The sequence below is a fragment of the Nanorana parkeri genome, unplaced genomic scaffold (assembly GCF_000935625.1).
Source record: "Nanorana parkeri isolate BGI_ZX_2015 unplaced genomic scaffold, ASM93562v1 scaffold380, whole genome shotgun sequence".
NCBI classification, from domain to species: Eukaryota; Metazoa; Chordata; class Amphibia; order Anura; family Dicroglossidae; genus Nanorana; species Nanorana parkeri.
In genome coordinates, this window is record NW_017306648.1 from 380,495 (window position 1) to 405,384 (window position 24,890).

Below are 24,890 nucleotides of genomic sequence, written 5' to 3' on the forward strand. Positions count from 1 at the left end.
TAATATGGAGTCCAGGCAAACCATGAAATATAGTTATGACTTGTCTTGCTGTTCAGCCAATTTTTTAATTCACATACATCTGCCACACTGTACAGCCAGGCAGATGACACACCTATTTTCTGTTTGAGCTTTGTCAACTTTCTGCTCCCAGCTTGGTCTTTAGAAAATGGCATTATCACCTCTCTCATTAAAAAAGAGAAGTGACCCAGGTGGTTGTAAAGGTGAACCAGGGACTAGTATAATGATCATCCTGGCAGTATGGCACAGTGGTGTAAATCACAAGAGTTGCTGAATAGAGTTTGATATCCATTGGTAGGTAGAACAGTAACAATATATGCATTTCAATTGTGTATTTAGCAGTTCTCTATATGGGGAACGCTAGACACTCCACATAGTTCACTTTCTTTTAGCGGTCATTTAGCTAGGATGCTGAATGAATTCTGACACACTAATGGCCTCTAAAGGGAAGACCTGCAAAACTGTATCTCAAACTATTATGGTGAATATGTAATGCCAAGGATCTATAGGTGTAATCATCATCAAACAACACTATGAAACCAGTGTTTCAATAAAGCCATGTCTCCCTGAAAATACAATATATGCTTGTTTCTCTTTAATCCCAAGTAAATCCACTAACCCTGAGTCTTCCTGTCCTTTTCAGACGTGCCACATCATTAACGACACATTGATGATCTGCAAGGCTCCAGGGATCTACCCCTCTAATGGGGAAGCTGTTCCAGATGATGGTGTTCAGCCAGATGAGTTTGGTTTTGTATTGGACAATGTGACAAGCCTGCGCACCTTGAACTTCACCACGTTTACCTATTACCCCAACCCTGTGGTAGAGCCCTTTGGGCCCGGTGGCACCCTGGAGATAAAGCCGGGCTCACACGTCATTCTCAAGGTAGTGGAGAAAAAAATGTGAATATTAACCTAATGTCAATCTGGGAAAAAAGTGTTGCAAGAGACCTGACAGATGAAACACTAATGCACTAGGCTTCATTTGTTCTTGTTGGGTTTATTCCTTTGTGAAGTATACGTATTGAACTGCTTTATTGGTATGTTCTGTCTGTCGCAGGCTCGTAATTTTTAATGTGCCTGTCCACCTTAAACTTTTTTTCCTAGTTTTGAATAGTAAGGAAGAGTAGAACCCCTGTCGACTTTTTACTAGTATCTGGGGCTCCATTGGAGAGATTTCCTGTCGCTTCCTGTCCCAAAGACAATGTTTTACTAGACAGGAAGTAAGGGCAGCTGTCCAACAGCAATACAGACACATACAAATGCATTTTTTAGTAGGGAAAGCTAGAACCTGCTAAATGTTTTTTTTGTTTGGTCTGTGTTCCTGTTTCAGATTTTCAATCACTTCCTGTCTAGTAAAACAATTGTCAGTAGAAGTAGTAGAAATTGAGTAATAATTCTCTCTGAGCCCCAGATAGCAGTAAAAACCAGACAGTTTCTATTCCTCCTGCTCTATCTAAAGGTTTTTTGTTTGTCATACACTTTACCCATAGGATGCATGATAAGGAAGCTTTAACCATCTCAGCTCAAATTTATAGTGGGCCTATAATTTTTCTTTGCCTCCCCTTTACCTACCCACCACTCTATTCAGTCACAAGAGGGGAGAGAAAAACTGAATACGGGGGAGCATGTTATTTACTCCCTTTTCTCCCATGTGGTAGCACTACTGCTTGGCAGATGGCTGCCTGGGCATCAGCACAGTCACATGGAGTTGGAGAGTGAGTCATTAGCCTTATATAGGCTCTGACCACATTGACTTGAGGCAGGTGAATGGAGTAGTAGGGCAGTAAAGGAAAGGCATGTATGTGCTTATGGGGATTGAAGTCAACCTGTTTTAAAAGAGACGAGTCAGGATGGCTGTTACCTATTACAGCCAAGGGTCCTGGCTAGTGTTTCTGTACTGACTTCATTCACTTGACTGAACTCAGAATAGGTCTACAAATCAGGAGATGGCATTTCACGGACTGCATGCTTCTTTGAGATCAGTGACTCACCAAGTACTGGAGCCACAGAAAGGCATAATAGCCAGCAAGTTGTCATTTTTAAGAAGTAGCTGAACAATGGTAGGCTGCACGTGTTTTTCTCATGTTAGGTTTCCTTTAATCTTAGTGTTTTGATTATTTGGATAATGGTGTGCCTTTTTAAATTGTACCCTTGTCTTTTGTAAGCTCCTTCCTTTCCACTACTTCTATCCTGGGTTGTTTTTCTTATGGAATATTCACCGTGAGTCTTGTCTGCTTTTTTTTTTTTTTTTCCATCTAGGGAAGAAATTTGCAGCCTGCTGCCCCTGGAGGAGCAAAGTTGAACTACACGGTTCTGATCGGGGATGAAGCGTGTGCGCTTACCGTGTCTGATACTCAGCTGCTGTGCGATTCTCCCAGCCAGACGGGAGAACACCGCGTGACTGTGAGTTTAGCATCTGCCATTGGGGTACCCAGCACTTTGGGGTATACACACACTAATAATTGTGTTTGATAATTAAGTTGGTTTCACACATGTACCGTATTCGTTTTATACCCTATTATATGTTGATTTTACATATTTTATGTTTGAGACAGGAAATGGTACATATTCATGATCTGCCATTTACATTTCACTGTGTTGGAGCACCTAGTGCTCTCAGTCCTAAACCTTTGCTTTTCCCATGCAGGATAATGCAACAGCTTCACTTTAAGTTTTGGCTTTGATAATCCACAGCAGCTTATACCCACCTGTATTTTGCTGCCCTGCCACTCTGTCCACCTCTAAAGAGAAAAAAACAATTCCTCCAGATATAGGAGATGCGCATGAATGTTCCCTTTTTCTGTGACAGCGCTGGTGCTTGGCTTGGCCCAACGCTGTCACATCAGGCGAGAGAAACCTTTAACCCCATGCAAGCTCTAACATGATCAACTGTGAAGCAGTTGGGGAGCAAACATGAGCATATACTGCTGCTGGGACTATTTTTAACCCCTTCATGACTGAGGCCTTTTTTTTCATTTTTTTTACCCATGTTATATTCCACATTTTAGGCCTGAAAATTACTTAAAACACCCCAACATTATATATTTTCTGAATGTTTTCTGAATTATAGAATTAAATGGTGGTAGTTGCAAATTTTTATGTTGCACAATATTAGCGCAACTCCTATACTGCTTTGTCCTGCATAGTCAAAGCACAGGTTTACGTTAAACTAAACCTAAAAACGAAAAGTTCTTCCATAGTTGGTACTTTGCCGGGTTTGGACTTTTCATAAACTTAACCCCACTTCTGATGCTTTGAAAGTTCCAAACCCGCTGGGAAGTCAGAGAAGTCTAGCTAAATTCTGCCTCGTAGAGCTAAACCATATCCACCATCCCCTTTAGACTGAGAAGTGGGTAAGACTTAACTGTTTAACTGGGAAGTCAGAGAGGTCAAGCGCTTAAGATGTAGGGTAGGATTTTTTTAGGTTTAATCTTTAGACCAACATGTTTTGGTGACTTTTAGCTATTGCTTGCCACATGCCCCACAACTCCTCTTCCCTATGAAAGGGGTGATATTTTTGTGGTGGCGCAGCTTTTATGTGTACAGGGCCAATGTCCTACAATATTCCTTATTCAATATGGTGCTTAGCCTCTCCCATTGTACCCATCCCCTCTGTTGGGATTGCTTTTTTAGCCTTGTCTGGTAGTTGACCACTCCCTCGTTCCCCACCAGTGGCTCAGTCCAGATGGATTCAGAGAATAAAATGTTTTCTTTGTCTGTAGATTCATGTTGGAGGGATGGAATTCTCCCCAGGAAGTCTCCGGATCTACTCTGACAGCTCCCTCACCCTGCCAGCCATAGTGGGGATCGGCGCAGGGGGTGGATTGCTACTGCTTGCTATCATTGCCGTCCTCATTGCCTATAAGAGGAAAACACGGGATGCCGACCGCACCTTGAAACGCCTCCAAATGCAGATGGATAATCTGGAGTCTCGGGTTGCCCTGGAGTGTAAAGAAGGTGTGTTTTGGGATAAACTAATTCTGACATATACATATTGATATTATATGTGACTGACCATTCAGTCCATTCGCTTTAATCATTTGAATAGCTAAAACAATTGATCAGTGCAACTTGAACAGTAACTGTAACAGTAACAGCAATTCCATCAATGTCAATGTCATCAATGTCAAATGTTCTTGGAAAAACAATGTCAAATTGGAAGTGACTGCTTCAGAGTCTCTTGATTGCTCAATGCATCGATCAGCTTAAATATGTCAGCTTTCATTTGATTCTGCAAAACTGGTCAAAAACAATCCAAATACTGTACTAAAAAATGATTTATAGTTACTAGATCCAGTCTGAATATCGAAATGATGATCAAACCTTGATTTTTGTTTTATGTTTTAGTCCTAGATATTCAGGAATGTTTAGGACCCCATTTAGATTTTTTTATTCCCATTGGGAAGGTTTCCTTTCACTTCCTGTCCTGGAGACACAACATGAAGTGAGAGGAAATTTCCCCAAAGTGAGAATAGATGGTAATTAGTAGTTGTCATTGAAATGGGTATAAGATTTGCCTTCACCCGTTGCGTTAAATCCCCCCACACAAACCCAGCACCAGCAAGAGGTTCTAACCCCCCACCACTCTATACAAAACTAAAAAAGAAAAGCGCTGCCTTTAGCTTTACTTAAGTATTCGGACCAGTGATCAGCAATGTTACCATAGTGTTTGTGTGAAATAATCCTGACAGCATTTTCTCATTCTTATAGATCTGCAAATTCTCATCCTAGTAGCTGTTTGCATCATTCAGCAGTAATGTATTGTTTACAGTTTTCATAGACTTGCACTGATAAAAGCACAGTCACTGCTAATTAGGCCTTGATTATGGGCAAATACAGCTGCCCCCATGTTCAGTTATTAACTACTCATGAAAATGAAACCTGCCTCAGTAATACTATTTACATTAAATTGATATCATAATAACCCTTCTCTGAAAAAAAGCTGTAATACCACATTTGCAAAGATCAGTGTACAAGGCTGAATAGAAGACCGTACACCTGTTAAGGAATAATAGGTCTCACCATGGCTCAACAGCTGCTGCTCGGCAGGCATGCTGAGACTTGTTGTTCCTCCAAAGCCAGAAGATGTGAGATGCCTATAGTCATAGCTGTTTGCAAATGAAAACTTGCAGCCCTATGGCAGCTGCAAGGGGTTAATGGAGTGCAAATGACCTCATGCAGAGAACGCCTCATCTTGGTGCTTTTTCTCTTATCTTGATCAATAAATCTTTAGACTGCTGCTGCAATGGCTATATGGGAAGAAATGGGGGAAGGGCAGTGAATACTATTAGGGGTAAATGGAAGATTAGAGGATGGGCAAGTAATTAATTATACTGAGCTGTCACCACATAAATGCTGCAAAGTCAGGACAACAGATCACAATCAAGTGAGCATACGTATGGAGCAAGCACCACCTTTTCGCAGCAGAAACTTCCCACATTCTCATATTTTATTTAGCTATATAGTTTGCTTTAAAATAACATAATTTCTACAAGACGTATCCCTCCAACTTCCCTGCATGCACTGCTTCTCTCCCGAGGCTGTTGAGGGCTGTACTTTGATTCACTTGGCAATTTCTGTACAGTCAGGTTAAGGTGCCCATACACCTTACGATTATCGGACGAAACTTTTCGTCCGATGATCGAACCGTCGTACGATTTTCCCATCCTGCCCCGATTATCGTAAGGTGTATGGGCACCTTTAGTGTGATTTCCTGCAGCCATTGCCTCGTGTGAGGGTTATAAAGGAAACCTGTTAGGATTTGAATTTGAAGGCTGCTATAGCTGTGTCATCTTCTGAGTTTAATACTGTGAATCACTGACCCTGAACTAAGGTGAAATGAGGAGTTCTCGCTTCACTTGCTACCTGCTTGTTCCAGGTCAGTAACCAAAAAAAAATTGAAACCAGCATATTCTCTCAATACAGTTTTCCTTTAAGGACAGATTCATTATGTAATCTATACAAGACATCACATGGGCAGGGCTGTAAATACATCGGCACAAAGGGTGGCACCTTAAGTGTCTTCAGTTACTTTTGCACAGTGTGTAGAAGACAATTTTATTGTAACAATTGGTCTAGAGGGCTGGAGTGGTAGACACTGATAATCAGTGGTGAGTGACCCTTACATGTTGGTGGTCAGTACCACCATTACATTGGTGTTCAGTGGCCTGTGTCTGGCCTCCCAGGTCTGAGGGATATCATGCTGGAACTAGGTTTGTACATTACTCTTAAAACACAAGCATATCATACAAACTTCATGCAGATTGTGCCCCTGATGAAAACTAAACTCATTACCACTAGAACTGCAAAACCACAGTTCTGTCTCCTGCCACATAATCCTAATTATAACAACTTCTTCTTTTGTGTGTACAATTAGTGATGCTTTATGAAATCTCTTACATTTAACCACATCTTCACTGTTGGCAGCATTGTCAATGTCCCCTCCCTGCTGGACTGTAAGAATTTTAGCGATGACACAGCCATACCCTTGAGAACTTCATTAGCAGTCGGAGGCTTCATTGGTTATGATAACACAGCCCTCCCAACAGACATTAACAGCTGCCCATTCCAGTATACCAAGGTCATGCCAAGTGTCAGGAGTGGCGATGAGCGATGGCTTCCTACAGGTGGAGGGAAAACCAAAGCCAGACAGCCAACACAGGCTGGAAAGAAATAATCTGCCATTTATTTACACACAACTAGAAATGGGAGTATTTAAAGAAGCAGTCCTCTAAGCTTCAGCTGTATCTCAAATGTCCTTGGCATATTTTAAGAATGAATACAGTCATTTATATGTTAATTTTTATGAGAGTGCTCATGTCTAATTCTCAGGAGCGCTTCAGCAGTTCACATTTTTTGTTCTGTATGTGACCACTCTTCATTCATAGCTTACAGCTGAAGAGATCTAAGCCCACTCCATTATGTAATGAAAGGTTTTTGGAGCAGACAAATATTAAACATTCTAAACAAGTGTATTTTTATTGCCACCAGCTTCCAAGTTCAAATGTTACAGCACACCAAAACATACAGAATACTCCTAGTTATCACGTTTTTATCATGACATTCGTTTCATTAACTGCTTTCCCATTGTGAGGGAAAAAAGTGATTGGTTGATGTGCAGTGATTTCACTTAAACTTAATTAGTCCAGACACTTTCCTTAGGTGCATGCTATCTCCATTGAGGGACACAGCTCTGAAGAATTCAGAGACAAGGGGATAGAAAAACAGTCAACTTTCTCTATCATAGGGATGTGCTGCTGCTTCCAGGAGAAATGGACGCTAGGCCAAAAATTAAAAGCCTGTCACTTTAAGGACATAACCCCTCTCACCCCTCACCTACCAGTTTTGCTTAGTGTCCCCAGGAGAATGGATGTCTCCTTCTCTTCTGCTTTATTATTTTAATTTATTTTGTTTCTTCGTTGAAGATTCTACTACCAAGAGCTGTGATTTCTTTGTGTTTTGGCTTTGCATGTCTCAGCAGCGCCATACTAACCTTCTTCTTTTTTTTTTTTTTTTTTTTTTTTTTTTTGGATCTGTGCTTTCTTATTCCTGTTGCTTTGTCAGAACGTTTTCAATGTTTTTACTCAGACCTGTTTACAGACTGTCTGATTCTAGGTTTGAAAGCACTTAATGCGTTTGTACATATTCACAAATTCTGGATGGACAGTTGGACACCATTTGGTCTTTTGTTGTCGCTCTTAGACGAGGAGATTTCTTGGCTTCCATAGACATAAAGGATGTGTATCTACACAATCCTGTATTTTCAGCTCCTCCGCATTTCCTTTGCTTTGTGGTAGACGACCTTCATTATCAATTCGTGGCTCTACTCTTTTGGGTTGGCTTTGACTCAATGGGTTTTTACAAAAGTTCTTGCTCTGCTCAATGTCTAGACGGTGCTGCGGACATTAGAGGACTTCAGGTGGTTTCTGAACATTGAGAAGTCGACCCTAGTTGCATCACACCGCTTGGAGTATTTGGGTCTTCTATGGGATGTGTTCTTCCTCAGAACAAAGTATTGAAGCTGCGGGATCAACTTCGGTCTCTTCTATCCTGTCGCCGTTCCTCTCTGAGAAGCTGCATAAAAATACTGGGATTGATTGTGTCAATTTTCAAAGCGGAACCTTTTGCTCTGTTCCATTCTAGGACTTTACAAAGGAACATTCTTACAGCGTGAAACAAGTCTCCTTTATCACTGGAAAAGATGTTCAGATTGCATGCCCAGGCCAGGATGTTTCTGATGTGGTGGTTGACGTCCCATGTGTTGACAATGGAGAAAGCCGTTTCCTTCCCTAACTTAGAAGATTGTCACATGGGGGCCAGTCTTGTGAGATGGGGCAGTTCCTCGGATCATCTGTCTGTGCAGGTTTGTTGGTCTCCAGAGAAATCCAAGCTTCATGTCCTGGACTTGAGAGCGTTTTTTTCTGGCATTTTATCGCTGGTCCTGTCTTTTGTCTGGGTGTCCAATTCAGATTCAGTCAGACAATGCTAGGGCGATGGCATAACTCAATCACCAGGGAGGCACCAGGAGTGTGTCTGTGGCGATGGAAGTGCATTTGATGTTGGATTGGGCAGAACTTGAAGTTCCAGCAATTTCAGCAGTGCACATCCCTGGAGTAGAAAACTGGCAGGCAGATTTTCTCAGCAGACAATGTCTGGATCCAGATGAATGGTCTCCCCATCCAGAGATGATTCAACAACTTTGTCACTGCTGGGGAATTCTGAATGTGGATCATCTGGCTTCTCGTCACAACAAGAAAGTGGACAGATTTGTCTCCAGAGCAAGGGATCCAACTGCAGATGCGGTGTATGCCTTGGTAGCTCTGTGGGATCAGTACATACTAATGAATATTCTCCACTGACATTGGTTCTAACAGATAGGCCACATCTGTTATCTCATGGCCCAATCTTTCGCCCTGCTTCTCAGTCACTGGCTTTAATGGCCTGGCTGTTGAAAGACAAAGGAATTTCAGATTCTGTTATTCTTACTATGCTTAAGGCTAGATCTTCTACTTGTAAGATTTATCACCATACGTGGAAGGTTTATTTTCCATTGGTTTGAGTCCTTGGGGTTTTCCCCACATGGTTTTTCTATATAGTGCAAATTTTGTCTTTCCTTCAACTTGGGGTAGATCATTGTTTAGCTCTAAGTACCATAAAGAGTCGGATATCTGCCTTGTCTATCCTTCTTCAACATCCTCTTGTATGACGTACGCTTATTCGTGTACCTCCTCTTGTTAGGTCTGCTCTTCCTCTATGGGATTTGAACTTGGTTTTATCTGTTCTACAAAAACCTCTTTTCAACCTATCCAAATATTTCTTTGTCTTTTGTTATTCAAAAAGGTTGCCTTTCTTGTGTCCATTACCTCAGCTGGAAGGGTTTCCAAGTTGTATGCTTTGTTTTGTGGAGAACCCTATTTGGTTATTTGGTTATATAATAACAAGGTTATTTTATGATCACAGGTTTCCTTTTACCCAAGTTGGTTTCAACCTTTCATTTAAATGAAGGGATTGTTTTACCGTCACTTTGTCCAGCTCATCCTAAGGACATTTTTTTGGTTTGGTGGGTGATTAGAGTTTATCAGCCACATCTCCTTTTTTTTATTCTACCTGAAGGTCCTAGAAAAGGTTGTTCAGCCTCTAGATCTGCTATTTCTAAGTGGATTCTCAAGCCTGTCATTCAACCTATCCTGAGTTGCAGGATAAGGTTCCTCTTTGTCCTGTTTCTCTTCATTCTACTAGGGCAGTTAGTACTTCTTGGGCATTTCAGAGTCAAGCTTCTGTTACTCAAATTGCAAGGTCGCAATTTAGTCTCCTGTTCACACTTTTTACTAAGTTTTATACAGTTGACTTTTCTTCCTCTTTTGATGCTAGTTTTGGCAAAAAAATGTTCTGCAGGTGGTTGAGTATTTGAGCTATTTCTTCTAGTTTTTTATGGTGTCTGCTCCTCTGTTTTGGACTCCTTTTGAACACCCCAACCTCTGAGAATTTTGCAAAGCTGTGTCCCTCAATGGACAATAGAAAAAAATAGGACTTTGTTCTTACTGTAAAATCCTTTTTTCGGAGTCCACAGGGAGTGAAGGGACACAGCTCTCTTCCCTGATTTCCTTCCATACTGCTGGCTACAACTGGCAGGTGGGAGGGGTTATGTCCTTTTTAAAGTGTCCATTTCACCTAGAGGCAGCAGCATAACCTCACATCTCAGAATTCTTTAGAGCTATGTCCAATGGACTGCTAGAAAAGGATTTTACGGTAAGAACAAAGTCCTATTTTTCTGATTTCTGTACAGCCTATAGGGCCTCTTAAGCCTCAGATAGCTGTGGTGATGTGCATATGCCCTGTAGATACACTTAAATATCTTACGGTACGGATACTTATGCATGTATTTTCCAGATTTACTATTGATTTTCATAGGGAGGTTTTTGTTTTCGGTTGATGGGCCTTTTAAATTTAACAATTAGGTAAAACTTTTATTATTAGCCATATGGCAGCCTCACCTGAAATGTGTCTTATTTAAATTTTACAGCCTTTGCTGAGCTCCAGACAGACATTAACGAGCTGACCAACAATATGGATGGCGTGAAGATCCCATTCCTGGATTATAAGACATATGCAATGCGTGTGCTGTTTCCTGGAATTGAAGATCACCCTGTGCTAAAAGAACTAGATGTGAGTAATTCCCAACAATGATGCAGGAGGTGGGGCCTGCCTCACAACTGCAAAGCCATTGGTTCGACATTAAACCTTTTTCTATAGGACTTTATTATTAGTGAATGATTCTAATGTTACAACTTTCCTATACACATCTCTTTATAGAAAAAAAAATCAATCTAACGGATGCCACTACCAGACATCATTTATATTGTCAGTAAGCGCCATAACATCTTGTATTGTATTGTAACTGTAATGTCTTCCTTATATTATAAAGCGCTGCGCAAACTGTTAGCGCTATATGAATCCTGTATTATAATAATAACACTTTCCAACCTAACCACACGTCATCAGCTAGTAAAATCGCACAGTTTGCTGTGCGCTTTACGAGAAGATTTTTAGTCTCTTTTTAAAAGAAAGTGAAAATTTGTTGATTGTACATCACAGGCGAGGAGTTCAGGTGATTTGACACCGGCAAATTAAAGTTATAAGACAGCACTGGCCACTCCCAGTTTCTTTTTGCTAGGTAGGTGATGGACACTTTTGTGGTCTGCGAGAAGCACAGACTTTTTTTGTGCTTTTCCACTTCAAGACTCTTTTAGCAAGTTTCCCTAAGTTGCTCGCAGCCACTGCGGCAACTCTCACAGCTATCTGGATTGGTTTACTTCCTCACCTGAGCCTTGGCGAACCATACCCAGACCCCATTGGAAGGAAGATGTGGAGCGGGCCTGTGATGTGCTCGGACTGATGCACCACGCTGGATGAGACCGCATGTGAGGTACGAGGTAAGCCCAAGGGCTCCACCCCTGCCAGGTGCCCAGTGCTTCTGCCTTGGTTCCTGAAGGGTACATATGGGACATTGCTGCGACTCTTGTGTTGCATTAGGTTGGAACAGCGGACTCTTTCTATTTAGTGTTATTTTTTTTTCTTCTACCTGATGGCGTTAGGGAGGCTGCTTCTGCTCCTGTGCAGCCTCCCTCTGGGGGTTACTGTACTGCTCATGCAAAGTTGGCTGCTCCCATCATGGACAGTTTTCTCTTACTTGAACTTTGAAGGTCCCTAAAGATGATGTCCCTTTTTTCAAGGACATTGTGAACAAGAGGTTAGAAGCCCTCTTTAAAGCTTTATTTGCCCATCCAGGCCTGGCTATGCAACCTTCTTTTACCACCATGGCTGTGTGTCAGACTTTATCTCTATTGTCTAAACCTATGGCTAGGAACCCTGGGTCCATCTTGACAGAGCCTGCCATTTTAACCTCTTGCCATCCGCCCGTTAAGAAAAAAACGGACGGACGGCTGACTCCTATCTGCGGGTTGCCGTCGTCAGACGGCATTTTTTTCCTGCTCGCGCGCGCCCGGGCAGGAAAGACCCGCTTGTTACTACAGCCGTTAACGGCTGTTTCACATACAACCGATCAGCGGCTCTATAGCCGCTGATCGGTTGTATGGCGTGAATTTCGGAGCGCCCCCCCCAGCACGCGAAAATGACAATTGCGCTACACATGTTACATATCGCCGCGAACGTCGCAGTGAGAGCAATCATTTTAGGGCCATCAATCACTGATAACACTAAACTGATGAGCGTTAAAAGCTTTTAATGCGTCGCCTATGGCCAATTTTGGGTAATTTAGTTTTTTTGAGGTTTCGCGCGCGTGCGCAATTTTAAGGCTTGACATGTTTAGTGTCTCTTTACCCGACTAGACCCCGTCTTTTATATTTTACCAAAAAATTGAGAAATTATAAATGTTTTAGAATTTAATATAGGGGAAACTGTTTTGTTTTTTTAAAAATCTGTAATTTTTCCTTCATATATAAAAAAATAAAAACCCCAGTGGTGAATAAATACCACCAAAAGAAAGCTCTATCTGTCCCCAAAAAAGGGTATAAAATTCATTTCAGTACAGCGCTGCATGACAGAATAAATGTCAGTCAAAGTACCGCAGCGCTGAATACTGAAAAATGGCCTGGATGGGAAGGGGGTTTAACACCGCGGATGTCAACTGGTTAAAACAAGAACTTTTCCCTATGGCCCTGTAGCATTGGGTTGATGGCCTAGCAGTTGCCCTACAACAAATCTCCAGGAAGTGTTTCCTTTCTGCTAACGTGTGATTGATCCTGTGGCTTAAATGTTGTTCTGCAGAGCTTCCGTGCAAGAAGCGCCTAAAGCGCATACCTTTTGCTGGGGAACACATTTTTGGCAAATCCTTGGATACCTCCCTCAAGGAAGTCATGGTAGCAAGAGTATCTCCTTACCTCAGAAGAATTCCAAGCCTCCAGTAGCAAAATTTTCTGCCCCCTCCTTTTCAGAAAAGTTTATTTTTCATCCTTCCCAGGCCTCAGGTACCAGGCCTGAGCTAAGCACATAGTTCTGTCATAAGCTCTGGCTCTCCACGCCCACAAAATATATGAACTAGCCCTCTTCACAAAAAAGGGGCATCCCCACTTTCAAATGCAGGGGGACTTCCATCAACCTGAACCTTCTCAGCTTCATGGTTCCAGAACATTTCCAATGCCTGGGTCCAGAGCATCGTGACCAAGGATTGCGAACTGAAGTTTGGCTCCCTGTCTACTCCCTTTTGAAGGACTTGCCAAGGTCTCCTTAAAGATGGACGGATCTCTTTGCTGCCCTACATCAGCTCCTTTCTCAGGGTGTTCTAGTTCCCATCTTGGAGGGAGAAAGGCTTCAGTTGTTCTATTCCCACCTAAGTGCAGTGCAAAGTTGGGATGCCCTATCCTTGATCTGAAAATCCTTAGCAGGTTCCTGTTGGTCCAAAGTTCTGTATGGAATTTCACCCAATCAGTCATCACCTCCCTTCACCCAGGCGATTTCCTGGCCTCCGTGGACATCAAGGATGGATATTTGCATATCCCTTTGTTTTGCTGTGGACACACAGCACTATAAATTTGTTGCCCTTTCTTTTGGCTTGTCCACGGCTCTCTAGGTATTAATGTTTTTATGACACTGGGATCAGTTCATATTGATTGATGGTGTCCTTGACTGGTAAAAACAAAAATCCTGTTTTTGTCCATGTGCCTCCTTTCTTTTGTTGAAGTCAAGATGAAGCCACTCCCCTACCAGCACTAAACACACCTGTCATTCATTTGCCTGTCAAATGTTGTGGCATCAGTGGGCAGGCTTTCCATTTGATGGTTGAATGTCAGGGACAAACGGAAGAGGGTAGGGCTTAGTCTTGAACTTTTTTGTGTTGGGATTTTTTTAATGCTTAATTTAAATGCTTAATTTTTAAATCAGTTCATCATATTTTGCTCTTAAGATTGAACAGTTACTCATTATGCATTATTGTTGCTCTCACCAGATGCCTCCGAATGTGGAGAAAGCTCTGAGACTGTTCGGACAGCTTCTAAACAACAAAACATTCTTATTGACTTTTATTCATACGCTGGAAAACCAACGTAGTTTCTCCATGCGGGACCGCGGTAATGTGGCCTCCCTTACCATGGTGTCGCTACAAGGACGCATGGAATATGCAACAGTCGTCTTGAAACAGCTGCTGAGTGACCTGATTGAGAAGAACCTAGAGAGCAAGAACCATCCTAAATTACTGTTACGCAGGTGAGACAAACTACCACTCCATGAGTGCAGTCTGGTGACTGACTAAAAAAGATGGCACAGTCATTTGAATGGAAACCCCAACCAAAACATTTTGCTTGTTTTGGATAGAAGGAACAGGGTTAAAGAACCACTCTGGGCAGTAAGAAAATGATGTGCTCGTTTGGGTCTAGCATGCACTCACCAGATCCTCTGACCCGCCAGGCTGCTAGACCGGTCCATGGCGGTCTAATGACCCTTGATGTCTATTACGCATGAAGAGGCCAAGGGACATGAGATACAGTTGAGTGTATATTTTATTTTAGACACAAGACCAAAATGAGCACTTAACATTTGCAGTTGCCTTTTTTAACTGCCCAGAGTAATTATTTTAAATATCAAGTTTGTATTTCCCCTCATTTGCTTTCCTGGTTATGTTGCTCACCCTGACAGGAGATCTACTGAATGGGAACACTTATTTCTTAATGGGGGCCGTCTTTGTTACCATGTGACTATGATCACAGGAGCAGAAAGTGAGGAGAAATCTCCCCAAAGCTCCAGACAACTGTAAAAACTGAGGTTTTAACCTTACTGATACAAAACGTAAAAGGAAAAAAACATGGTCTATAGTTGGACATGGCCCATTACAGAGTGCATTGATGAGATGATCAAAAGTTAGTGTGCATGAAGATAAAGGTGATCTCACAAATGTTTGTACTGTGGAAATCCCTTCCATGTGCAAGGATAATTGCATTGCCATACTGCAAGTGTGGCAGCAGCACAATGGGGGCCACAAAGTCTCTTCACTGAAAGTTGAAGCAATGAATAGAGACTCTTCTACACATGTGCAGAAGAAGCAGAGCCCACCAGGGAGACTTTTGATGGAGGCTGTGCAGCTCCCAGCAAGCTGCACAGTAGAAGACTTGGGATGGATGCTGGAAGTTATCTGTTCTAAAAAGAACATTTATCCTTTCATGGTGTTAAATTACTGGACAGTATGAGAGACAGCATGCGAGAGAAAGTCCTTTAGTAAAATTATAGCAAATTCATTCATAAATTTAGAGCAATAGCTGGTAGTAGAAAGGGCACATCTGAGGGTGTATACTTGGCATTGTATAGAGGGACAAGGGAAGAGAGATCAGCAGGATTGCTAAGGGCATTATATGAGGACTCCAATGTTCAGTTAAACCTTGTGGAGGAAAGTAGCCAGTGCTGAGGTTGGCTGTAGTAAAGTGGATGGTAAGGAAGAGAAGACTTACTTATTTTGATTTTATGTCTCCCTGCAGGACGGAGTCAGTAGCTGAGAAGATGTTGACAAACTGGTTCACTTTTCTACTGTATAAGTTTTTGAAGGTAAGAAGTCTGGAAACTACATTTAGATGTATCCCTATCACACACACACTGCTATCAACCCCCCTTTTTCAACCACATTTGGTAATTCCAATCTCTCCTTCTGTATTGTTATCCCTCACTTCCAGCCTCAGCAGGACAAGTTGATATCTTGAAAACCCAAACCTTCAACATAGAATAGCTAACACTTGTTCTTTGCTTAACTTTTTTCTAAATGTGCTTTTCATTATAGTTTATACTGCTAATTCCCACTGTTATTTCCAGCTGTTTGAAATCTTTAATCTGTAACCCACTTAAATCATCATCTATATAAATAAAATTTTATTCAAATATGATCAGAAGCAAGAGAAATGCCAAATGTGCTGGAATTCTACCAGGACAGCACCGATCAGGATCAGAATTCCTGTAAACTGGAACATTTTTTGATCTGCTCTTTTTTGTCCTGGAAGGTATAAAGGTCTACAATGAAATGTAAAAAAATACTTCCCAGTGAGTATCAGGTGATCTGAGTTGTTTATAACAAATGACACAAAAGCAGAAAAGTGTCACAGACAGGCTTTTGTTTACACTACAGGCATGAGACGTCCTAGAAAAGGACTCTTATTGGTCATTGGGGGACAAAGCGGCCTCTAGGATGTTGGTCCTTTCACTTTTTTAGGTGCTTTCCCCCAAGGCCATACCCTCTGGATAGGACACTAAAACGTCCGTGTTGGAGGATGGGACACCTCAGCCCACTTCTCTACTGCTCTGATTATTTTTCAAATGACAATGACCGGAAAGCAAGAATCGTTACTTGCCTGCTTAAATATCCTGTTTATTGCTGACATTTAGCCTGTTGCTCTCTGTTAAACTTCTCCCTCTGTCACATGACTGTGTTCAGCCCTATACGTGCTGAAAATATTACCACCTGACAAATGGTGGGCTAGAATTTGGGTCCTCTGCGCAGTAGTCCTGCGCCCCCGGACCTTACACAATCAACCCCTATAACTGTACTCACAGCTTGCAATCTGATTGTGCTATCTTCTTTAGCTCTACCAACTATTGAGTGGATTGTTCAGGTAGGGCTTCTACTCTTGGACTTTTGGTCATGCTTAAGGAGAACGCACATTCAGATTGTAAGGTGCATTGCCAGCCTATGGTTTGAATATGAATATGTCCTTTGCAAGAAGGAAAATAAGGTTGGTATGAGGGACTTGGAGTACATTGCAAAGGAAAATGGTAGGTGCTCTTTTCCTTTATTAATTTAGACTTTCCATGATATAAATTAACAATTTTATTAGGGCTGCAACCAACTAATCGATAATGAGAATAGTTGTTAACTATTCTCATTATCAATTAGTTGGTTACATCCCCTAGCTCTCTCTTCCATGCTGGGAGGAGGGAACAGCATGCAGTGGGTGGGTGCAATAGCCAGCCTGCTAGTTTGAAATGGCCAATAGCAGGCTGGCTATTGCACCAGCCCACTACCTGCTGTATTTACATTCAGCTGCCATCTGCGGAATCTTGCCACTGGCAGCTGTCATTCCCTGGCTGAAGCTATTCAAGCGACCGGTGCTTACAATACAATTATTTAAAAAAACAATTTTAGGTGGGAAAGAAAGTAATTTTCGGTTTCAGCCTGACCAATTCTGCTGTGGGAGGTGCGTTGCAGTGCCATTCATTTCAATAAAACTTAAAATTAATGTCACCAGCACACCAGGATGCAGCTTGAATATCAGTGCAAATCCAGTTTATTGATGTCACTCAGACAAGCATTTTCAGGGCCGCACCGGGTCCCCTTCATCAGGCTCATATTTCTGATCCTGATAAAGGGGACCCTGTGCGGCCCCGAAAGCGTTTGTCTGAGTGACATCGATCAATAAACTGGATTCGTGTGCTGGTGACATCTATGTTAAGTTTTATCCATCTATGATAAGTTTTACTGGAAGTGGCGCCATCCGCAGTCATTAGTTCACCCATAGTTCTGGGACATCCAGTAAGGAGTGCTTCGAGACATTTGGACACCGTTCATTTCAGTGGCACCCCAAACGTGCCTCCCACCCACAGTGTGATCGCCCCCACGGTACCGCAATGCATTTGTGTATTTCATTTAAAATTAAGGATGGTATTTGTTTAACTTTTTTTATCTGATTAATCGAAAAAATAATCGGCCAACTAATCGAGTATGAAAATTATCATTAGTTGCAGCCCTAGATTTTATTTGTTTCAGGAAGAGATCAAACAGATGTAATGTGGCTTGTGGGAGTTCTAGCCTTTGCCTTAGGTTCACAATGAGATTGTTTCCCTGCTGCTCTGACCCATTGTGGCCATGTCATGTGACAAATGAAAGTAAAAGTTTGTGGTAACATGAGTGTATTTCTTGCCTTATAGGAATGTGCTGGAGAGCCGCTCTTTATGCTCTTCTGTGCAATAAAGCAGCAGATGGAGAAAGGCCCTATTGATGCCATCACTGGGGAAGCCCGCTACTCACTAAGTGAGGACAAACTTATCCGTCAACAGATCGACTACAAAGTTCTGGTAAGTCTAACGTAATGGTCTACAATACATCATCCCAAGCATATTATGATGCACTGTACTATAGAATGCAGCCAACCACCTAGGTCTTTCACCATGGGCCCCTCTTTACCCTTAAAGGAAAGGTGTAGTTTTAGAAAGTTTTCGGTTTCTGAAATGGCCAAATATATGAATATATGAATGCGTGCTAAATATAACCGTTCACTCATTTTTGGAATAAATCTCATTTCAAACTGTGCCACTGGTGTGGCATATTTGTGAGGTTTACATCATAGTAAGGGTGCCTACTTCAATATGATGGTTAGGAAAGGCCTATTGAAGGCTGGACAACATTGCACTGCAAGCCAGCTTAACACAACCCCCCACCTGTTCTCCTTCAGAAAAGGCAGCTACCCATAGCAAAGAGTATATGGAGGCCCAGAGGTGGACCTTATATGTGCTTCCAATGCATTCCTTCACACACAATTTCTCTGCGAGCAGCTGTTTGTTTTGTACACAGCAACAATAAAAATAGAAGGATAGAAAGAACAGAGTATGTACCGAACACCTGTAATAAAAAGAGTAAAATCTGAAACTAAATATAACTGTAGAGAATAAGAAATACACATGTATGAAAAAAACACAATTAAGGTCCTTGTGTCTCAGAGCCCATTCACTCCTCTGTGTGTGTGTTTTAATATGCGTTGTGCAGCCTATGCCTATTTATTTTCTATGAACGAGCTTCAAAGAACTAAAAACTGTACCCGAGTCATTTTTGGCCAATACATTGCAATAGAGGAACATGTGTAGTCACATGTGGGCATTGTGGTGTGTTGAAGGGTTGTGGTGTTTACTGCCTGACATATGCTGGGGTACCATTAGAAAAAAGTAAGCACAAAACAGATGTACATTGCAAGTTGCCAACGCACATCGAAATGTGCAAACATAGGTGTGGTGATCGCTTTAAAAGGATCCTCTTCAGATAACGATATGGGTGCTGCCATTACTGAGACGGAGGTCACTTGAACTTGACAGACCTGTTTACTGCCTCACCTTTCACATTTTCTCAGCTTGAATGCATTTTGTAAAGTAAGGCAGTTGATGGGCAACAAGCATCAGAGCTTGGGTAACATTTAACCCCTGACACTCCAGTTAGCATCAGGCCTGAAGTAAGGAAACCTTTAATAAGGAAGGGGGAGGATTATGAAAATTTAATAAGGAAGACTGCACAATTGTAATTATTTAAGACTTACAATTTGAAGTATTGCATAAGCCCATTTGTTACTGGTTCTCCTTAACTGTTTATTCTTCACCACAGACTCTGAGTTGCATCTGCCCAGACAGTGAGAATGGCACAGAGATCCCTGTTAAGGTTCTCAACTGTGATACGATTACCCAGGTGAAGGACAAGCTGCTAGATGCTGTATACAAAGGGATTCCCTATACACAGAGGCCGAAAGCGGAGGATATGGACTTAGGTGAGGGTCGTAAGTTCACAGCTATGAGACCAATAGATTTCAACTGCAGACATCAAGGTGCTGTTTTTTACATCTCTTCAGACTCACAGATGTGATTATTAGTGTTCTCTTACACAGGTTACTAGTTTTTGCAACTGTGCACCTGTATGTCACTGAGACAAACACTGGGCTCAGTACACACACCAGTATAAAGATCTTTATTTTTGGAAGAGTGCATTATTTTACAGCTCCAATGAGAATTGAAAATAAGTCACATTGCTCGAATAGGTATAGGGGTTGCTGTAGACAGTTCCACAACACCAGGTTCCCCCAGCACACTCTCCATTAACAGGTCGGGGACTTGTGCAGCCATTGAGAGAGTGGGACAGATGTCTGTGGCTTTAAACTTTAGCTTTGATGGCCTGTTAGAAGCCTCCTGATTTGTTTCCCACATTAGCCTCTTGTCACTACATGTATGTAAGACCCTTGGCTGAAGTGCTGGGCTACTGAACATTTTTGTAAGAAGCATTTGATCATCATGGAATTCAAAAAAAATTCCAGGGTGGTCCCCCATCCAGCACTGTCTGCTACTCCAAAGTTGCCAAGACCACAAATTTTTCTCATTATGAAGGTGCACCGCCACTTCATTATGAAGGAGCACCCTGAAAACATCAACAGACACCAACAGGGTGTGTCTGTTGACGTTTTCAGCATCCCTGTTGCTTGGGTGCAAGAGGTGTTGTCTCAGGTTTGCACACCTTCCTTGGTTTCTAATGTCAAAGCTTCCTGTTTCCCCTCAGCAACTTTCCAATTTTCTCTGGTAGTCGCTTGACATCTGGACCAAGGGATCATTGTCCCAGTTCCAGCTGCAGAATGGTTTCAGGAGTCTACGTACCGTATATACTCGAGTATAAGCCGTCCCGAATATAAGCCGAGGTACCTAATTTTAGCCAAAAAAACTGGGAAAAAGTATTGACCCGAATATAAGCCGAGGGTGGGAAATGAGGCAGCTACTGGTAGATAGATACCATTAAAATACATTAATATTTATTTAAAAGAAACGGCACCCAACATTTCGGATGGAAATAGCCAGATCCGTCATTGCTTCCCTTCACCAGGGATATTTCTTGGCTTCTGTGGACATAAAAGATGTCTACTTACATGTGACCATCTTACCAGCTCGCAAACATTTTTGAGGTTTTTGCTTTAGGGCTTCAGCACCATTAGTTTGTGATCCCTTATACTGGGCCTGTCTTTTGCACTTTGGATTTTCACCAAGGTGCTAACTCCAGTGTTGGTCCTGTCTATGGTTCAGGTTCTTCAATCCAGAAGCCATCCGACCCTTTTTTCTGTACTATGGTCTTAGGGCTAATGGTAGTCTCCTTTTGGTTCCATTTGACCAATTCAACTCCAGACATTTGCAACGTAAAGTCCTGTCATCAAGACACATGTTAGATCTGTGTGTGCACAAACTGATTTAGTAAACACAGAGGACCAGACCCAGGCCTTGTTGGCTCTGGGATTCAGCGTTCCTGGGCACCAGAGTAAGGAGTGCCTTGTCAATACAGGGGACTTGGTCTTGAGAAGAATCTTGTCTCCCTATCAACATCTTGGAACTTTGGGAGATCTGGCTATTCTTTTCAGTGTTGGACCAACCTGTTGGAGGACCATCCAATCAGATCCAGTCAGGCAACTTCATGTTGGTGGTGTATGTCAGCAATCGGGAACGAACAAGAAGTCTTGCTGCAGCAGCAGAGGTAGAGCAGAGCTTCGGGTTCCAGCCTTGTTAGCTATTTACTTTCCAGGTGTAGTCAATTGTCAGGCAGATTTCAACAGCTGGCAGCCTCTGGTGGAGAGTGGTCTCTGCACCTGGAGGTGTTCAAGGACCGTGTCACAGGTGTTGGATGCCAGATGTGGGCCTGCAGGTTCAACTACAAACTGGACAGGTTTTTACCTAGAAAACAAAAGCAGAAGAGCGCTCAACCATGTGCCGTATCATCAGATTCATTTAAATCGTTAAAAACAGTATCAAGTACTAACCACATTTGTAGCAATGAGAAGTCTCCATGTGCAAGGAGGATCTTTATAACCATCCAAGTAAACACAAACGGCAAACACCATTTTTTTATCTAGGTACAGAGATCTGTTGGAGGAATAAGTGGGTGCTGTAGTGGGTCCACGGGATCAATACACCCTGATGTATGCCTTTCTTCCCCTGAAACTTAATTCTTGTCTGTTCTGTAGGATCGAGATGGAGGGCATTCAGATGATGCTGATTGGTCCAGACTGGCCCGGGTGGATGTAATACACCAACCTGATAAGACTTCTTGCATAAGTATCATCTGTTGTCCCCCAAGGACTGATTTACCACTTCTCAGTTGCTGGCTTTACTGGCATGGCTATTGAAGCCCAGGTTCTAAAAGATGGGCATCTGAGTCTGATTTCTACACTACTAGCCTAGGAAATCCACCTTCGACAATATCTTTGGATGTGGAAGATACTTCGACCAAGCAAAGTAAATAAGGGCTTTCTCAATGGAACGGATCCTGTTTTCTGTAATTTGGGCTCATACCAATGCTTAGCAAGTAGTAACATCATGAGGCAGATCTCTGGCCTTTTAATTCTATTTAGAGACACCTGGTTTCTCCCTCTCTGATTAGGACTTTTGTGTGTGGGGAGGTCTCCCATGGCCCCCCTGAGTCCGACCACCCCCCTTGCATCCATGGGATTTGAACCTGATTTGTTTGTGCTTCAAAAACACCTGTTTGACCCTATCAGAGATATTCCTCTCTTTACTCTGATCCACAAAGTTGCATTTCTTGTGGCCATCACCTTGGCTAGAAGAGTGTCTGAGCTGGCGGCTTCATCCTGCAGGGTCGCCTTTTTTTTTCTTTTTTTTTTTATTCTGCACAGGTAGAAGGACTTCTTCCCCAAGGAAGTCTCAGCTTTCCACCCGATAGTCCCTCTATCCGGCTCCAGTTCATTTTCCCTCCAATGTTTAGATGTGTTTCAGGCTGTGCGAGTCTTTCAGCCACTGCTTCTTTCAGGAAGACCGATTCCTTTGTTTTTCATTCTGGATAGGCCCAAGGCTTCTTTTTCCACCATTTGTAGGTGGCTCAGGCAGAATATCATTCGGATTTCCCCCTTTCCAGTTAAGGCTCACTCCAGTGGAGCAGTGAGCGACTCTTGAGCTTTTCGGCATCAGGCCTGTTTCCCAGATTTGCAAGTCTGCCACCTGGTTTTCTCTCACATTGTCTAACTTCTACCAGGTAGACATTTCTGACTCATCTGATGACAGCTTCAGGCATAAGGTACTTTAGGTGACTCCTTGAGCAGCACACAGTCCCCAGTTCTTCTTCACACTGGGCCTGTTAAAGGGTTGTTTGCTGTGTTACTCACCCTACTGTTGGATTGCTTTTGGACTTCCAAAAGGCCTAAGACTTCCATTGTTCCTCAGTGGATGAGAAAGAAAATAGTATTTTTCTACTCCTTAAAATCCTTTTCTTGGAGCTTTATGAGAGACAATTGCGGCATGCTGGTAGTTGCACTGTTTATACCCTGGGTTGGCCTTCAGGTTTTTTTGTTTTGTTTGCCAGTGTCCAATCCTGCTGTAGGTGGCAGCATAACCCAAATACCTCCTGTGTCCCTTAATGCACTCCAAGAAAAGGATTTTTCGGTGTGTACAAAAATCCTATTTTATTTTTGTAAACACTTAGCAAATTGAGATTACTTAATTTTGTCTTTGAGGGCTTGACGCTAAGAAGCTATGTTTAGAGGGCCAGTCATATTTGTGTTTTGAAGTACCCAGGTCACTATACATACTGTACCTTCCAAGTAATTTTAGAATACAGTTCTTTAGGACATTTAGGCCCAATACAGCTAAGGATTCTAAAAGTATTAGTAGAATTTGGGTCAGTTTTGGGGGTTATATATAGTTAAAAGTTTGATGTAATAAGTAATATGTTAGGTGAAAAAAAAATTGGTGACATTCTCATTTGTCTGTCTCTGCAGAGTGGCGCCAGGGCCGCATCACCCGCATTGTGCTACAGGATGAGGATGTCACCACCAAAATTGAGTGCGACTGGAAGAGGCTGAACACACTGGCACATTACCAGGTGAGTCATACAGCATACACAGTCATATTGCCCTCAATCCTGGTCTTGTCTTCCTGTTGCACTTCCTATTATACTTGTTGATTTACAAGGTGCATTTATATGCTTTTACAGGTTACAGATGGCTCCACTGTGGCTCTCATTCCCAAGCAGGTATCGGCCTACAACATCACCAACTCCTTCACTTTCACACGCTCTCTCAGCCGCTATGGTAACTATATTAAACTCATTTTCTCACCGATAGCCTCCAGACTATTTAAGTTCCTCCTTTTCTTTAGTGCATAAAATACATTTTCGCATGGTGTCCTCTCCTTCATATTTAGAATAAAAGGTATATGTGCAAGAATTCAAAGGTGGTAGCCATGATGTGTATCTCATGCATTGTACAGGATAGTCATGGCTGTTTTTTGTCATGTAAAACCTGTCAAGTGTGTGTGTTGGTGACAGCTGTATATCTGTTATGTGCAGTAGTCTTTCATTGCGCATTGAATTGTTTACTTGTATCTATGTAATGCTATGTCACATTTTCAGAGAGTCTTCTACGTACATCCAGCAGCCCAGACAGCTTGCGATCGCGAGCTCCCATGATTACCCCTGACCAGGAAACTGGCACTAAACTCTGGCATCTGGTGAAGAATCACGACCATACGGACCATAAGGAGGGTGACCGTGGCAGCAAAATGGTGTCAGAGATTTATCTCACTAGGTTATTGGCCACAAAGGTAATACTAAACGCTGTGTGTGTGTATATGTGTATATATATATTTAAAAAAAAAAATATATATATATTAGTGACTTAGTGGGCAAATGTTTGACAAATTTTTGCTCTGATGCCTCTTGTAGGGTACACTGCAGAAGTTTGTGGATGACCTGTTTGAGACTGTGTTCAGCACAGCCCACCGGGGCAGCGCCTTGCCTCTTGCCATCAAATACATGTTCGACTATTTAGATGAGCAAGCTGATAAAAGGCAGATATCGGATCCAGATGTCCGACACACGTGGAAAAGTAACTGGTGAGCAGCAAATACAGTTTAAAGTCTGAGCAGAAACGTACATCTCAAATTTTGTGTGTTGGTTAACAAACTGAAAAAAAACTGTCTGACAAACCAGAGCAAACCTATACATACAACCCCTACATTATGACATATTTTTTGTGAAGACCTCTTGATTGACAATCAAAACTTTATAAGATACTTAAAGAGGAACTTTACCCATATTTATTTATTACAGGTATTTATATAGCGCCGCCAATTTACGCAGC

General features: G+C 42.2%; 1 protein-coding gene across 6 annotated transcripts in view; it reads left to right on the plus strand.

Moving 5' to 3' along the window:
* PLXNA3 (plexin A3) overlaps positions 1 to 24,890 on the plus strand; it is a 106,348-nt gene that overhangs the window by 74,705 nt on the left and 6,753 nt on the right. For 2 of the 6 annotated variants that reach the window (XM_018559177.1, XM_018559176.1), the window contains 13 exons: positions 662 to 904; positions 2,281 to 2,424; positions 3,744 to 3,978; positions 10,544 to 10,686; positions 13,985 to 14,241; positions 15,504 to 15,570; positions 17,938 to 18,084; positions 18,149 to 18,181; positions 19,334 to 19,538; positions 23,529 to 23,632; positions 23,744 to 23,840; positions 24,161 to 24,351; positions 24,473 to 24,642. In XM_018559177.1, coding sequence (XP_018414679.1) covers positions 662 to 904; positions 2,281 to 2,424; positions 3,744 to 3,978; positions 10,544 to 10,686; positions 13,985 to 14,241; positions 15,504 to 15,570; positions 17,938 to 18,084; positions 18,149 to 18,181; positions 19,334 to 19,538; positions 23,529 to 23,632; positions 23,744 to 23,840; positions 24,161 to 24,351; positions 24,473 to 24,642 — 2,036 coding nt within the window. Of the gene's footprint in view, positions 1 to 661; positions 905 to 2,280; positions 2,425 to 3,743; positions 3,979 to 10,543; positions 10,706 to 13,984; positions 14,242 to 15,503; positions 15,571 to 17,937; positions 18,085 to 18,148; positions 18,182 to 19,333; positions 19,539 to 23,528; positions 23,633 to 23,743; positions 23,841 to 24,160; positions 24,352 to 24,472; positions 24,643 to 24,890 lie in introns of all 6 variants that reach the window. The other 4 variants (XM_018559180.1, XM_018559178.1, XM_018559181.1 and 1 more) reach the window with 3 other exon arrangements.